The sequence below is a fragment of the Vulpes vulpes genome, chromosome 10 (genome assembly GCF_048418805.1).
Source record: "Vulpes vulpes isolate BD-2025 chromosome 10, VulVul3, whole genome shotgun sequence".
Taxonomy (NCBI): domain Eukaryota; kingdom Metazoa; phylum Chordata; class Mammalia; order Carnivora; family Canidae; genus Vulpes; species Vulpes vulpes.
Genome location: NC_132789.1, coordinates 42,477,498 through 42,492,029, shown reverse-complemented (window position 1 = coordinate 42,492,029; position 14,532 = coordinate 42,477,498). Strand labels below are relative to the sequence as shown.

Here is a 14,532-nt window from a genome sequence, read left to right as displayed (position 1 = left end):
CTCCTCGCCTCCGCCTTCCTCTCCCCTGCTGCACCCCCTGCACCCCCCAGCAGCCCGCTGGAGACCGCCTGCTGCACTCGATCTCGAGCACGGGGGCCGGGACCCAGCCCACCCAAGTCCCCTGGGGTCCTCACTCACTCTTCGTGCGCCCCCACTCCCACCTTCCAGCTCACCCCCCCAGGGTCACACCTAGACCCAGCTTGTAAAGGGGCCTTAATCAAGCCTGGAGGCCGGGGAGTGTGTGTGTGTGGGGGGGGGTGGTTTGACTCTGCTCTCACGGCCCTCCCTATCAATGAGAACCAAGGTGTTCTCTGGAAACAGGGAGTGAAGAAGGGACCCCCCCCCCACCTCCGCCTCCACCTGACCCCAGACTGGGCCTTGACCTTCAATGATTTCACAACTTTTGAGTGGCAAAAACAGAAGTACCCCCCACCTCCTCACCTCCGGAGGCACCCTGGGACAGAGAAGTTCGGCCTTGGGTTTCCACAGTGCCCAGGAATAGTTATGACCTTTGAGGCCCAGGGGAGACCCTAATCCTTGGCCCCATGGTTTTGGGGTTTCTCAGGGAGGGGTGTGAAGAGTGTGCACGGATGGGGCACCGCAGGGTTGGTGGAGGGAAGTGGAGGGAACCCTTCCTCCCCCACTTCTACAGTTTCCAATCCTCTGGCTTTCTCCCTGCGCCCCGGGAGGGTGGACTGCTGCCTGCCAGGGACACAAGGCCCCTCCAGGTCCTTGGGCCAATCCCCCTGGGATCCTCAGGCTTGTCACTAGGCATAAATAGCCTCGATCTAGAAGGGTGGGGGAGGGAGGAGGAGGCTGTGCTGTACTGTTTGCAAAACAGGAGACAACAAACTGACTCTAGAAATAACCTCAGCATCTAGAGTAGAGACTCAGGTGCCACAGGGCTTCTCCCATCCCCCAGGCTGGGTCTAGCCAAGCTCTCAGAACAGAGACTCGTTTGCTCCCAGACCGGGCCTCCTGAATACCTTCCTCTCCCATCTCTAAATCATATTCCTGTCTTCCCGGATCCCAAGTCACCTCACCGTTGAGGCCAGGTTTCCTCCCCAAATTAAACTATTTGCTTGGTTATTGTTCCTAATGCCTAGATTGTAAGTGCCATGAGGGCAGGGACTGGGTTCTTCTTGTTCACTACCACATTCCCAGTACCTACTCCTATGTCTGCCACATAATAAATATTGAATGAACGAATGAATGACAGATGCTGCTTCAGTTTCAACTCCCCCCCCCCACCCCAGTTTGGACCTCAGGTACCTGCTACCTGGAGTCCAGGGAGTGACCAGCCAGCGCATGGGTGAGCCCTTTCTCTGGCCTTTGTCATCTAGGTGTAGGAGGCTCCCTACCTTGGGAAGGGCTCTGAGGTGAGGGGAGGGCAAAGATGAGCAGCTTTCAGAGAGGGAGGGGTATGACTAAGGAAGCTGCTGGATCAAAGGTAGAGTTGGGGTTTCTAGTGTTTCCTCACGGCTTGTATCTCTGCTGAACAGCCTTAATAGGAGCCAGCATTTCCCAAGTTCTTTGCACCAGTCCCTGCCTAAGCACGTTGCATACACTAATGCACTTAACTATCCAACAACTGTATGAAATGTGTATTCTTATCCTTATTTTAAAGATGAAAAAAAGGAAATACAGAGAGAGTAAGTAACCTGCCAAGGGCGACACAGCTAATAACAGCAAAGCCTGGATTCAAATCCAGACAGTCAAATGTCAAAGCTCCTTATGCCAAAAAGAGCTTAACTGGCCAGACCTGCAGCCTCTTTAGTCACTCAACCTCTTTACCCCTCTGGCTGCTCATCAGTTAAGAGTGGTTGACTCCCTGACTCACAGCATTCTCGCGAATATTGGAGGAGAGTATACAGCAGGTATTGAATATGTGGGATTTGCTTTGCCCCAATACATTCCCTTTCACGGTCAAGTGTTAAGGTTCTGCTGCTTGGATTGGAGGTGAGAGAAAATTAGATTTCTGGCTTGGCCTAGCCTGGGGGAGGGACACTGGTATAGGGCAGGGGCTATGTCCTTTCCCCTTCCCATTTGTAGCTCCCCAGTGGGTTCACATTTCCATTGGCCCAGGATGACTACGTGCCTTAGGGAGGTCTAGGGATCAGCCACATGGACTCCCTGTTCCTGTTTCCCATCAGGCCTCCCCCGCCCTCTGGGGAACAGGTGTGTCCGAGCTGGGGCTGGAAGAAGAGTCTGATCGCTGGATGACTAGCCTTGGGTGAGTGGGCTCTGGGTTCCCCTTCCACCACCCAGGAGGCCCCTATACACCTTTCCTTATCTTGTGGTGGAAGGGAGCTTGCTCAGGGTTTCCTGGCTATTCTTTCAACCTGGAAGCGTTTTTTAAAAGGAGGCCCTGGGTGACAACTGACAGGCCTCTTATGGTTTCCTCTGGGTGCTGAATCACTCCCTGATGCTTGTGATCACAAGCCTTCCTTTCCCCAGTGAGAAGACTTCCTTCCTTCTCTGGGCGTATTGCCTGCTCTTACCCATTGGGCTGCCTGGAGCCCCTGCCAGGACTCATGGCTTAGCAGACACCCTCTTTCAGATTGCCCAGGAACACTATTCTCGTGACCCCAAGCCTGGCAATGCTCCATGGGTGTAGAAGGTGAAGTAAGCGACTTCCATAGAGTATGCAGGGTCAGGTGGGGGTGGGAGGGGAGGCGAGCGGAAGAGCTAAATGCTGACTAAATGCTGGCCATTATGCCAAGTGCTAGCCCTGTTGGTTATATTATTACCACTATATGATAGAGTAGGATGTGGCGCTCAGGGAATTTGACAATGTGGCCCCAAATCCAAGCTGATAGTGGTGCATGTGCGGTTCAAATCCAAGGCTGATTCCTGGGTCCTGTTAACCGGGCTGAGGCTGGAGTGGTGGGCCAAATCAGGAAGGGCCTTGTCTTTCAGTGGTTACGTCACAAATGAAGTAGACGCTTGTTCATGTCTGGGACCCTTTGCACATGACACATCTCAGCTACTTTCAGCTTTGTCATGCCCACCCATCTACTGGAATGGCACCTCCTGGGACTGAGGAGAGGATTTCCTCAGAGTGCTTCAGCTGTAGGGCCGAGACCTGTCATGACAGATAGGTGCACAGAACCTGCTGAGGGTTAGCTTCATGTGATGGAAAAGAAACCAGATGCCCCTGAATGCTCTGCTGTACGGGACCCTCTATCCTTACCGGTAGGTTTAGCAATGACAACCACAACCATTGCTCCCATTGATTGTGAACTTGTTTAAGGGCTGAGCACGGCATTATGCACTTTAAACATATTAGTTCCTTTAATCCCTTACAACAATTCTGTGGGTGTAGCATTATTACTACCATTTTATAGATGGGGAGACTGAGGTGCATTGGAGCTAATTTTGTCGTGGTGGGTGGCAGTTTAGGATCAGAACACACCTCTATGGTTTTTGGCCCTAATGATATTGTACTGCCTCTGCCCCTCGTTCTCCCATCTAGCCATTTCCCTGAGTGTGTGAAGGGCTCCACTTTTATCACTACTGCTAGGACAGAACTCCTCCATTCTACTGTGAGCCTCTTGACAGTCCCTGTGATGCAAGCAGAGCACACTACCATTATCCTTGTTTTATGGCCGAGAAAAATGATGCTCATTAAAGAGACCTCTCTACAGTCACACGGCCAGTAAGTGGCAGAGCCAAACATGGCTTTTAAGGCCTCCTGTCTCTAGGGTGCTCTTTCCGGTGCAGGGTAACATTCACAGGACTCCACCTTTAACCGCACCGCGCAAGTGGAGCAAGGGGAGTAGGGCGGCAGGGGCCCACGCATGCGCACACTCCACGCACAGCTCAGACCGAGGGCAGTGCCAGCCACGTGTTCCCAGGTGCCAACGCGGAGCCGAGCGCGAAAACGAGATCTCGGTACACGTGCCCAAGTTCTGGCGAATGAGAACGGACTCTCGCAGAGTCACGGGACTAGACCTAGGAAACTACACTTCCCAGAGGCAGCTTCGGGGCTGGGCGCCTCTGCCGAAGGACGTAGTTCCGGAAAGGCAGGCGCCGGATAGGCTGCGCGGAGGAAGTGGGCGGTTCTAAGCAGCTGGCGCTCGGCCTACTTCCGGAAGGATCGGCGGACGCGGCGGCCGAGGCGGTGCGGGGCAGGCGTTGTCTCCGGAGCGCTAGCGGACATGGCGGCGGCATTTCGGAAGGCGGCGAAGTCCCGGCAGCGGGAACACCGAGAGCGAAGCCAGGTGGGACCGCACGGGCCCCAGGAGCGCCGGCCCGTGGCCGCGGGTGCTCCCTCCTCCTCCCCCTTCCCTCCCTCCTCCTCCTCTCCACCTGCGGCCCCCTCCCCTCCCCTCCCCCCTCCCTCCTCCTCTCCCCTCTCTCTCCCCTCCCCCTCTCCCTCTACGGGCCCGGGTCCCTGCCGCGCATGGGGAGGGGGGGGGGCGCCGGGTGCCCGGGGCGGAGCCTTGCGGCGGGCGAGCTGGGGGCGTCCAGCACCCCGGGAGGAGCACTGGCTGCTCCCCGTTCCCTGGGCACCACGGGGAGACGTTTTGCGAGGTTTCAGTGAGGGAGTTGGGCGAGACACTGTGCAAAGTGCTTGACCTTCGGGGGGGGGCGGGGACAGGTGAGATCAAAGCGCACACCTGCTGGAGCCATCCCGAGCGCTGGCCCAGCTCACTGCACAGGGGGGCTGTGACCCAAGAGATGGGCCATGGTAACGTTAGCACCGTCAGGCGTGGGCTTGGCGCAGAATCCGCGGAGACCTGCCGCGTACCCATTTTATGTGTCACGCCGTAACGTTGAGGTTTTCCGTCCCAATCGTACAGGTGAGGAAACGAAGGTCCAGGCAGCTTCTGTGACTCGCCCAGTCGCAACGATCAGATTCAGGTGGAGACACTCGTAGGACCTCGCGCGCACGGAGCATGTGTCTCTGTTGGGGAGGTGGAGTAGAAATTAGTTGCATGTTTGAAGAATCAGTGTATCCGCTCCGCTGTGCGTGGAAAGCCCATCGTAACCGATCCAGGAAGGCCCTTAATGGGGACCTGCGGTCCGATTTCATTATGCGGTTGGGGCTGAGAGGGAGAAGAACGTGGCCAAAGTGTTGGTATTGCTGATGGGTGGGATGGGGTTAGGGCCTCTTACAGATATTTTATGGTGCACTTACTGTGTGCTCAGCGGTGCGCTGGGAGCAGTAGTGTAATTTGCCGCCTGGTTTGAACCTAATTCATGGGTCTGTGTGAAAGTAATGATGGAAATGTTTCTTGTGTGCCACAAAGTGCAAAACATGCTTTCCGGTCATCTCATTGAACTCGCAACACTGCGTGGAAGGAGGTAGGACCATTTTCTCAACGCTTGCAGATGGGGACACTAAGGCTCAGAGAGGTTAGATTGCCTGCCCAAAGACACACAGCAGTAGCTGGCAAGCAGCAAAGTCAGGAATCAGGCCGCAGGTTTTGAACCCAGGGGCCGCTGAAAGATGCATAGAGAGGCACTTTCATAAGAGGTGGTGCACGAAAAATGCCAAATGAGGAATTTGTATCGGAAGAGCAGAGATGATGAGGGAAAGCATCACGATGGAACTTGCTGGACTTGGAAGGCAATGATAATAGCTTTTCGAGCACTGACTGTAATGTAGGCTAGGGTATAGCCCAACAGCTGTGCAAGATTATGTCATTTAAATCTACAGCGTGTCCGTGAGGTAGGAGTCTGATGCTTAAAGAGATTGAATGATGGGACGCCTGGGTGGCTCAGCGGTTGAGCACCTGCCTTCGGCCCCAGGAGTGACCCGGGAGACCTGGGATCAAGTCCCACATCGGGCTCCCTGCATGGTGCCTGCTCCTCCCTCTGCCCATGTCTCTGCCTCTCTCTGTGTCTCCTATGCATAAATAAATAAGATTATATATATATATATACACACACACACACACACACACACATATATAAAGAGAGATTGAATGATGCGTCCAAAGTCACAGTTGTAAATAGTTGGTTTGGATTAACAGAAGACAGGGGGCTTCTGTGGCTGGCCATAAGCATCCTGTTTGAGTAGGAATAAAGGGTCTTTGCAGGAGAGGTGCAAAGGCGGCTGTGCCGGGTAAACATGTTGACAAGAGCACTCCATGTTTGGGTCAAGTTTGGACTTTATCCTTCAGGTCTTTCACTGAGGGGGTGGGCAAGCTACTGAAGATGTTTTGTATGGAGGGGGAGTAGGTGTGATTAGGTGAGCTATTTCAGATCTGCAATGCCAGGTCTTCTATAACGCAGATCCCTTTCAGTTAGTGTTTTTGTATTTTTTGAGCATATACCGAGTAATGCGATTCCTGGATCGTAGGGTAGCTCTATTTTTGACTTTTTGAGGAACCTCCATACTGTTTTCCGTAGTGACTGCCTCAGTTTGCACTCCCAGCAACAGCTCAAGAGGGTTCCTTTTTCTCCGTATCCTCCCCAACACCTGTTTTTCGTGGTTTGTTGTTTTTTATTTTAGTTATTTTAATTATTGAGTTATTTGTCGTATCACTTTGAGGATAAGAGATGAGAAAGGTGCCTTAAAATCTCATCTTAATTATTGTACAAGTTTAAACGTAGAGAAGTGTCTGTGTTTCTTCAAAAATCGAGATGATTCAGAGCAGAAGAGGATGCGGTCTCATTTGGTGGGGGCAGAGCACAGACGGTGGCCCCACACGGAGGGGTTTCTAGTTTTAGCTTTGCCAGTTATTTTGTGTTCTTGGGCAGGCTATTCTCTAAACATACTCTCCTTTTGGAAAGTTGGGATAACAGTTGTGTTTTATCTACTTCCTGTGCTTGTTTTGTGGATTAAATGAGATTGTATGTAACAAGCATAGCAGATTGCTTTGCAACAGTAAGTGCTTAATAAACGTGGCCTGTTATGTTGATGTAGGCCGAATCATCTAGCACAGACACTGACATGTATTAATTGCTCAACAAATAGCTTGAGGAGATATAATACCAAGATAGAATCCTTGTGCCTCCTATGCTATCCAAGTACCGTGTCAGAGAAAGTATTTTGTGTCATACTTGGTTTTCTTTCATACTTCTTACCGAAGGTATAATCATAACAGGAAACATATGTGCCATGTTCCAGGCCATGTGCTGGCACTAGCACGTGCAGAGGCTCATTTAGTTCTCATGATAACCTTGAGAAGCAGGTAGTAGTATTCTCGTTTTGTAGTTAGGAAACAGCAGCTCAGAGAAGGTAAGTGACTTGCCCAAGGTCACAGGTTGTTAAGAAATGAAGCTTGGATTTGAACCCAATTCTCCAGACTAAATTTAGTGCCCTTGCCACGGTTGCCTCCCTGTTATTATGTTTTCTCTTCATAGTATTTTATAAACCCTTGGATTAAGTCTGTAGTAATTTTAGTACAGCTGGCAACTGCTCGCTTAGTGCCGAGTCATTGTTGCCTCTCTCTGTCCTTAATAGGCCAGGAAACCTACTATGGCAGTGCTTGTGACCTCTCTGGCGCCTGTATGGTACCTCATCCTTGGGCAGAGCCCAGTTGGGGGAGGGGAGGGGACAGGGTAGCAAGTTGGCTCCAAGGACATGGATTTACTGAGCACTCCAGAGACTCTTGTTCCTGCCAGGTGTCCTGTTGTGTTTGCTGAGGGAACTAAGCACTTTTTTTTTCCTCTTTTGTCCTCTAGCCCGGCTTTCGAAAACATCTGGGCCTGTTGGAGAAAAAGAAAGATTACAAGCTTCGTGCAGAGTAAGTTCAGTTTTCTGCTGGGGTGCTGCCAAGAAAGCGGACAGCTTCCCTGCACTGCAGCTGAACATTGCCCAAGTGTCCGAGAGGGGATAGCTTCTTGCCATTGATAAAATGGCCAAAACTCTGGCAACCTGTCACATACTTGTCTGTGACCCTAAACTTTTCTCTTTGGACAGAGTGTAATTTATCTATCTGTAGTTGCGCTGTGGACTTTTTTTTTTTTTTTTTTTTAATGTTGCTCCAGATAGTTTTCTCATAGTGGCTTTGGTTTGCCCCTGCCTTCCTTGGTCTTTGAGCCAAAAGCTGATTCTTTTTTTTTTTTTTTCCTTCTCTCTTGAAATGCAAGATATAATCTAAAATTCCAGTTGTTGAGTCTCTTACATCACTGCGTGTGTGGTGTGGAATGAAGAGATGTGAAAGATGGATTCATAAGACTGAGCGTGGGTGATAATGAACTCTGAAAACATTTTATAAAACAATTACCCCATTCTTTTTCTTTAGCACTTTATTTGGAGAATATAATTGTTTGTTAACCATGCATGTCAGCTGGAGTCCTTTGTGCTCGTGGTACAGATGGTGATGGATTAGGTGGATTGCTCTGGGTCCCAGAGTTTTTAAAGCTAATAATAATGATAACTGAGTGCTATTATTGGCCCAGGCAGAGTTCTAGGAGACTTGCAGTTTTTGCACTTATGTATTCCTCCCAACAATGTTCTGGGACACTGTTATCATACCCGTTTTACAGATTAAATTGTTTTTTTTTTTTTTTTTTCAGATTAAATTGTAATACAGATTGGTTAACTAACTTACTCAGGATTACTTAGCCCAAAGTGGTGGAGTTGGGGTGTTCATGAAGATAGTCTGGCTCCAGAGTCCACAGTTCTAGTCAGTAGGCTATACTGTGCTGTATAGTTTCCGAATCTTACTTGGTCATCTGGTGCCCAAGCTTGCTTCAGAACCTTGCCTAATGAAGTTTAACGTGTGTTTTGTTTGATGGTTCTCTGTAATGAGGTAAATGGCAGTAACACATGGGATATGGGGACAGTTAATTACAGGTGAATTTTGGGATAGGAGAGGAGCCTACCTAGACAGGAGCTCAACATCAGTGACAGTGGAGTCTGAATCACATGTAATCATTGCTTTGGCTTTTTGGGATTTCATTTTGTGTAAACTTTAGATGCTTTTAAGATTTGCTCATTGTGGGTGGTTGGTTTTTGTTTTTTTTTGTTTTGCTGTGAACCTCACTTAACCTGCCTTTTAGTGACTACCGGAAAAAGCAAGACTACCTCAGAGCTCTCCGGAAGAAAGCTCTTGAAAAAAATCCAGATGAATTCTACTATAAAATGACTCGAGTTAAACTCCAGGTGGGTGCCTGATGGATCAGTTGCTATTCTGAGCTCCACCTCAATAAAGAAAAGAAGGATGGGGGTGGGGGAGGGAGAGATGGAAAGGAAAGATCTTCGGCTTTTATTTAGCCCTTCTCTAGTTGGTCCAGGTACTCTTGGTCAGTATCCAAGGCAAACTGCCCCTTCATGAATAGCATGCATTTCTGCTCCGGAATGTGAATTGTCTTATGCCTGGAGCTGTCCTTAGTGGATGAGAATGGATGCCTGGGTGCCAAATTGAACATGCATCTCAGGGGCTTAGGTGCATTGAACTGCTGTATGGCAATCCGTCGTCTTTGTTCCAGTCATGAGCTATGTGAATGGTTTAGTCATGATTTTAATCTAATAGGAAATATATGTTTTAAATTTGGGTTTTAGGATGGAGTTCACGTTATTAAGGAGACTAAGGAAGAAGTAACTCCAGAACAGCTGAAACTGATGAGAACCCAGGATGTCAAATACATAGAAATGAAAAGGGTTGCGGAAGTTAAGGTAACAACTGAAACCCTTTGTTCTGTTGTGTTTTTGTTGTTTAAAGAAGGAAATATAAATTCATTGATCTTGAATTAGAAGTTACGTTTTTCTGGCATTTACAGCCTTAAAGCACTTTGTTGATGATGATGATGATTTAGAAGTATGGACAGTATGGTGGAATGGAAATGAGACAGACTTAGTTTTGAATTCTGGCTCTGCCATTTATTAGCCCCGTGATTATGGACACATTAATCTTCTTGAAAAATTGGTTCCTCATTTCTATTTCATAGGAATGTTAAATGAGTATTTGGAACGTGTAGCCCAGTACCTGACATGTGGTTGGTGCCTGGTAAATTGTAGTTGTCTTTTCCTTTAAAAGAAGGAAGCACAGTTTTTGATGGCTTGTGATTATGATGTGAAATGGTTTAAACTTATGCACATTCATGTCTGATCCCCTGGAAGAACCTAATATAAGATGAGATCATGTTCTGTATTCTAGAAAATTGAAAGACTAAAATCAGAGCTCCATCTGCTGGATTTCCAGGGGAAGCAAAAGAATAAGCATACGTTTTTTTTTGACACCAAAAAGGAAGGTATGAAACGTTTGAGGGTTTCTGAGACAGTTTAGCATATTGGCCTGTGTTTGGTGTCAGATGGTACCTTAAGAATTGTCTTGACTTTCAGTTGAGCAGTTTGATATTGCCACTCACCTGCGAACAGCCCCGGAACTAGTTGACAGAGTCTTTAACAGACCCACAATAGAGACCTTGCAGAAGGAGAAGGTGAAGGGGGTTACCCAGCAGATTCGACTGAAGGTAATTTTTTCCGTTGTTTTTTTGGGTCTGAGCTTAGGAGAATCTAGGTGTGTGTGTGTGTGTGTGTTTTAATATTTTATTTATTTATTCATGAGAGAGACAGGCAGAGACCCAGACAGAGGGAGAAGCAGGCTCCATGCAGGGAGCCTGATGTGGGACTCGATCCCAGGACCCTGGGATCCCGACCTGAGCCAAAAGCAGACACCCAACCACTGAGCCACCCAGGTGCCCCCTTCTCTTTTTTCCCCCCATTATATTTACTACAATAATTTGAGGAAAACTCATGAAGTTCCATTAGAAGAGTGGAAGGAAGATTTGATGATGGCGATGGGAGCGGAGGAAGGTTCCTTGGTTTTTAACGTTGGGGGACTTGGAGCCGAGTGGCTGGCAACTTAGGTCTGGCTTTTAGTTTGGCACTTGAATCCCACCTCTCTGGGCTTTGAGCTTTTAAGGCTTGTGACTGATGCAGAGAGAGGATGGGACACTGAAGATTTAGGGATTTGATACACTCTGATACTGAACCTTTAGCGGCAAATATACATCTCAGAAAGCCTTTACATATTATGCATTTGTAACCAAAATTTTGTATTATTTTTCCTTATGGTGCTTTCCATTGCTGGAACTGGGTTTGTGCAGAAGACATGCTTTTTCTCAAAGCCTTCTGGAGTTGAACTCTCACTTCTGACTGATTCATTTAAAAAAAATGCTGTCAATGTGTTTCAAGCAGACAGCTGTTCTGTTTTGATTTGAATCATTTACACCGCATCAGCTTTGCTTCCAATGTTTAATTTCACAGCAGTTTCTCTAGCTCAGAGGCAGCTAAACTTGCTGTAGTAATATAAATACCCCTAATTAGTTTGACTATATTGGGTAATCCCATAAATTTGACAGTCTGTGTAATAAAGTGAAAACAAAAGCTGTCTGAAACCACTGCTGTGAGACTATGCTAGAATTGGTGAATTGTTTAAATCTGAAGCCCAGTAATAGTCCCCTCTTGTAGATAACACTTCAGCTGAGGAGCCGGCTGACTAGTGTTCTCGTGATAACCCTGTTTGTCAATTAGTTGTATTTTCAATTAGCTGTGTCACTAACACGTCTCAAGTGTTGTGGTAGTCCCTAAAGAGATTAATGCTCCAAACAGAATAGTTCACCAGCACGCCTCTTGAGAAGTTGGGAAGGTTCGGAGCTTGCCATTTTTGTCGAGTGGTATCGTTTCTTTTAGTTGTTTTGTTGAGAGCAAAAATATTTTCATTAAAACTACTGGTGGGTGGATTGCAAGGGAATTTTAAATCTGTAACTTGGAGGGATGGGCAGTCCGGGGATGGGCTTTTATAAAGGAAGTCTGTGAACACTCTTTCCGCACTCACATTTTGTGTAAATAGATGTATACGTTTGTGCAGATTTGTACAAACACATACATGTTTATGTCATGAAAATCCCCCCCCCCCCCCAAAAAAAATCTAAAGCTTTCATCAGTTTCTCAGGGGTTTATATATGATTCCTCCAAATTCAAAGACCTCTGGCCTATAAGGGGTATTCAGCAGTGAGAATTCTCACGTCAACTTCTGCCAAAAAAGTCCTCTCTGGTTCTCAGGCACCAGTACACTGCCCAGTGGCCTTTCTGTCCTCTGTTCACTTTGTTTAGGGTTTCCAGGACTGGCTCATTCTTGCATTGCCTTAGGTAACCGGGACGCTCACACAGAGGTTGAACGGCTTAGTGTAGTAGTGGAAAGATTCCTGGGATCTGTGAGACTCGCAGGACAGTCCTGACTCTGTTCCAGGTGAAACACGTGTCCCTGGGCAAGTCTCCAGGGTTCTGTTTAGCCCTAGAATGTGGTGTTCTAAAATGGACAATTTTATAGTCCCTTGTTGTCTTGATTCTGAGTAAAAAGGGAGTTGATGAAACCATTTATGCATCTGGTCTTAAAGTGGATTAAAAAGCAGTTTTTTATTCATTTTTATCTTGTTAATTTTATTGAAAATGTGTGTGTGTTTCTTCCGCAGCGAATAGCTAAAGAAAGGCAAAAGCAGTATAACTGCCTGACACAGCGGATTGAACGTGAGAAGAAATTGTTTGTTATTGCACAGAAAATTCAAACGCGCAAAGATCTTCTGGTGAGGAGAGCCTTAGGCCCTTCCCCCCCCCCCCCCCCCCCCGCCCCTTGTAAAGGTCTTAGCTGAAACAATTTCAGCTGTGTGTAAATCAACCCCAGTGAAAATGTCTGCTCCTTAGGGGCAGTGGTTTGAGCCAGTGTCTGTTACTCTGACAGTGTTGAAATGTTCCTTGATTAAGAAGGGTAATAAGGGGCTTATTAGTCAGTGCTTTGGAACAGCAGAGGGTAGGATCGGGTTGCATATGAACTTTATAGCTTAGGAGCAGCTATGTGTAACGTTTAAACAGGTTAACAAAACAGCGCATGTCACTCATGGGTGTTTAAAAATAGACAACATTGTGTAGTTAAATAGCACAGCTAAGGATTATACGATGTCCCGTTCATATTCTTACGGTTCTTCTAAATGTCAGATCTTTCAGTTTTCCAGATCACTCAGCTCTGCCTTTCTCAACTAGGCTTCCGTGTGAGGATGTGCCCTACAAAAAAAAAAAAAAAAAAAAAGATTTGAGTACCTCTCAGTTTTTCCAAGAACTTCTACACACTGGTGGTAGCCTTATGGATTCCCAGGGGAGAAGATGATTCATTGCATCTGGGGATACTGTAGTGTCTCTCCTGCTCTTTGAGAAGGGCTGAATTAGGGCTAATACGTATGACCCCTCTCCTACTATTTACCGGTAACCTTTTTACTCTTTTATAGGATAAAACTCAGAAGGTGAAGGTGAAGAACCAAACAGTGAACTCCCCAGCTATTTACAAATTTCAGAGTCGTCGAAAACGTTGAAGTGGTATAGATAAGCTCTGTCATTTCACACGGAAGAGAATCATCCCCCCCCCCCCCCCCCCCCCCCGTCACTTCACATTCCATTACTCTGAACAACATGGTTTTTCCCATTTGTAAACTTAATTTATTATAGATCTGACATTTGATACCTTTTTGTGAACAACATTAAAGCCCCTTTTGGGGTGTGAAATCAGTCTTATTTTTGTATTTTTTTTTTTTTCCACAATGAAAGCTATATAATCTCATTATGGCGAATTTGGGGAAAAAATGAATTCATCTCTAATCCCAATACTTACTGAAGTACACCAAGTACTTATGAGTGCTAGGAGCTAGGGTGTTGGAGGTGAACAGTATTGTGAACATTGTCGTTTATTTCCTCCATTCTCTAAAGGTATGTGGTTTTTGCTTATGTTTTTGTTTTGTAGTTGTAATTATAGCAAACAATTTTATATCTTTTCTACTTAAATTAGCCCTTGGATTTTGCTGTGTCGCTAATTTTTAAAAAAGTAATGTATGTTCATAGTAAAAATTAAAATATTTTTATTGTTTGCATGTTTTATCTAGACTGATTTTACCATCCTTCCTTCTGTGTTCATTGGATATTCAGATGGCTTCATAAATTAGCTAAGGAGGAATTTTTTTCTCTTTTTATAGCTCAGATAGAAACTCTTGGAGCTAGGAACCCACAGTGGTGGTACCGCCTTATTGATGAAGCTGAAATCAGACAGATCTGGCTCTCTGTTCCTGCCCTCTGCTCTTCTGGCCAACTCATGATTCCAAGGCTATAAATGGCTTGGTACAGGCCTTTGCCCTGGAGATAGAGTCTCCAGGGCATGTGCAGCACCTTTCTTCCCAGAGTCTCACCCTTCCCTGCCCTTATAAGGGTGGGAGGCTGAGGCAGTCAAGACAGGACTGAGCATGCTTGGAGCAAATATGGGAGGAGCAGGGTTCTGGGAGGCTTGCTTACACCTCACCCCCTGGAGGGGGAACAGCTGTGCCTGGATTTTAAAAAGTTAAAAAAAAAAAATCATCATTAAAACTTAAGTTCCTATGACTGCTAGGCTCCTGTACAAAGCCTAAAATGAAAGCCTGTTTCCTCGGGGTGTACCCAGATCTAGGAGCCCTAGAAAATAGGAAGAAGGGACAAGTAATAGAAGTTAGCAGCTTTTGTCCTAAGAAGGGATGTGCTTCCCAGTCTGTGTGTGAACTTCCTCTTGGGGAGGTGGTGAGCTAAGTGAATGTTAATGGTCTTATGACACAGGG

The 14,532-nt window shown here is 47.0% G+C and overlaps 1 protein-coding gene across 2 annotated transcripts; it reads left to right on the top strand.

Moving 5' to 3' along the window:
• The first annotated feature begins 1,792 nt into the window (after window positions 1-1,792).
• UTP11 (UTP11 small subunit processome component) lies at window positions 1,793-13,821 on the top strand. 2 transcript variants are annotated; one of them, XM_072723779.1, is made up of 10 exons: window positions 1,793-1,877; window positions 2,154-2,233; window positions 3,724-4,223; window positions 7,639-7,700; window positions 8,962-9,064; window positions 9,464-9,577; window positions 10,059-10,152; window positions 10,244-10,374; window positions 12,379-12,489; window positions 13,186-13,821. In XM_072723779.1, exons 3-10 carry the CDS (start codon window positions 4,161-4,163, stop codon window positions 13,267-13,269), a joined length of 762 nt encoding a protein of 253 aa, XP_072579880.1. In that variant the 5' UTR covers window positions 1,793-1,877; window positions 2,154-2,233; window positions 3,724-4,160; the 3' UTR covers window positions 13,270-13,821. The 2 variants fall into 2 exon arrangements, with proteins under 2 accessions (XP_072579880.1, XP_072579881.1); XM_072723780.1 differs by lacking the exon at window positions 1,793-1,877 and having other exon boundaries at window positions 2,112-2,233; window positions 3,858-4,223.
• Window positions 13,822-14,532: the final 711 nt, after the last annotated feature.

Bases quoted from the DNA above. Each gene is read 5' to 3' on its own strand.
- UTP11 (XM_072723779.1), top strand. From the start codon at position 4,161: ATGGCGGCGGCATTTCGGAAGGCGGCGAAGTCCCGGCAGCGGGAACAC. The intron at 7,701-8,961 runs GTAAGTTCAGTT...CCTGCCTTTTAG, and splicing joins GATTACAAGCTTCGTGCAGA to TGACTACCGGAAAAAGCAAG. The intron at 9,065-9,463 runs GTGGGTGCCTGA...TTTGGGTTTTAG, and splicing joins TGACTCGAGTTAAACTCCAG to GATGGAGTTCACGTTATTAA.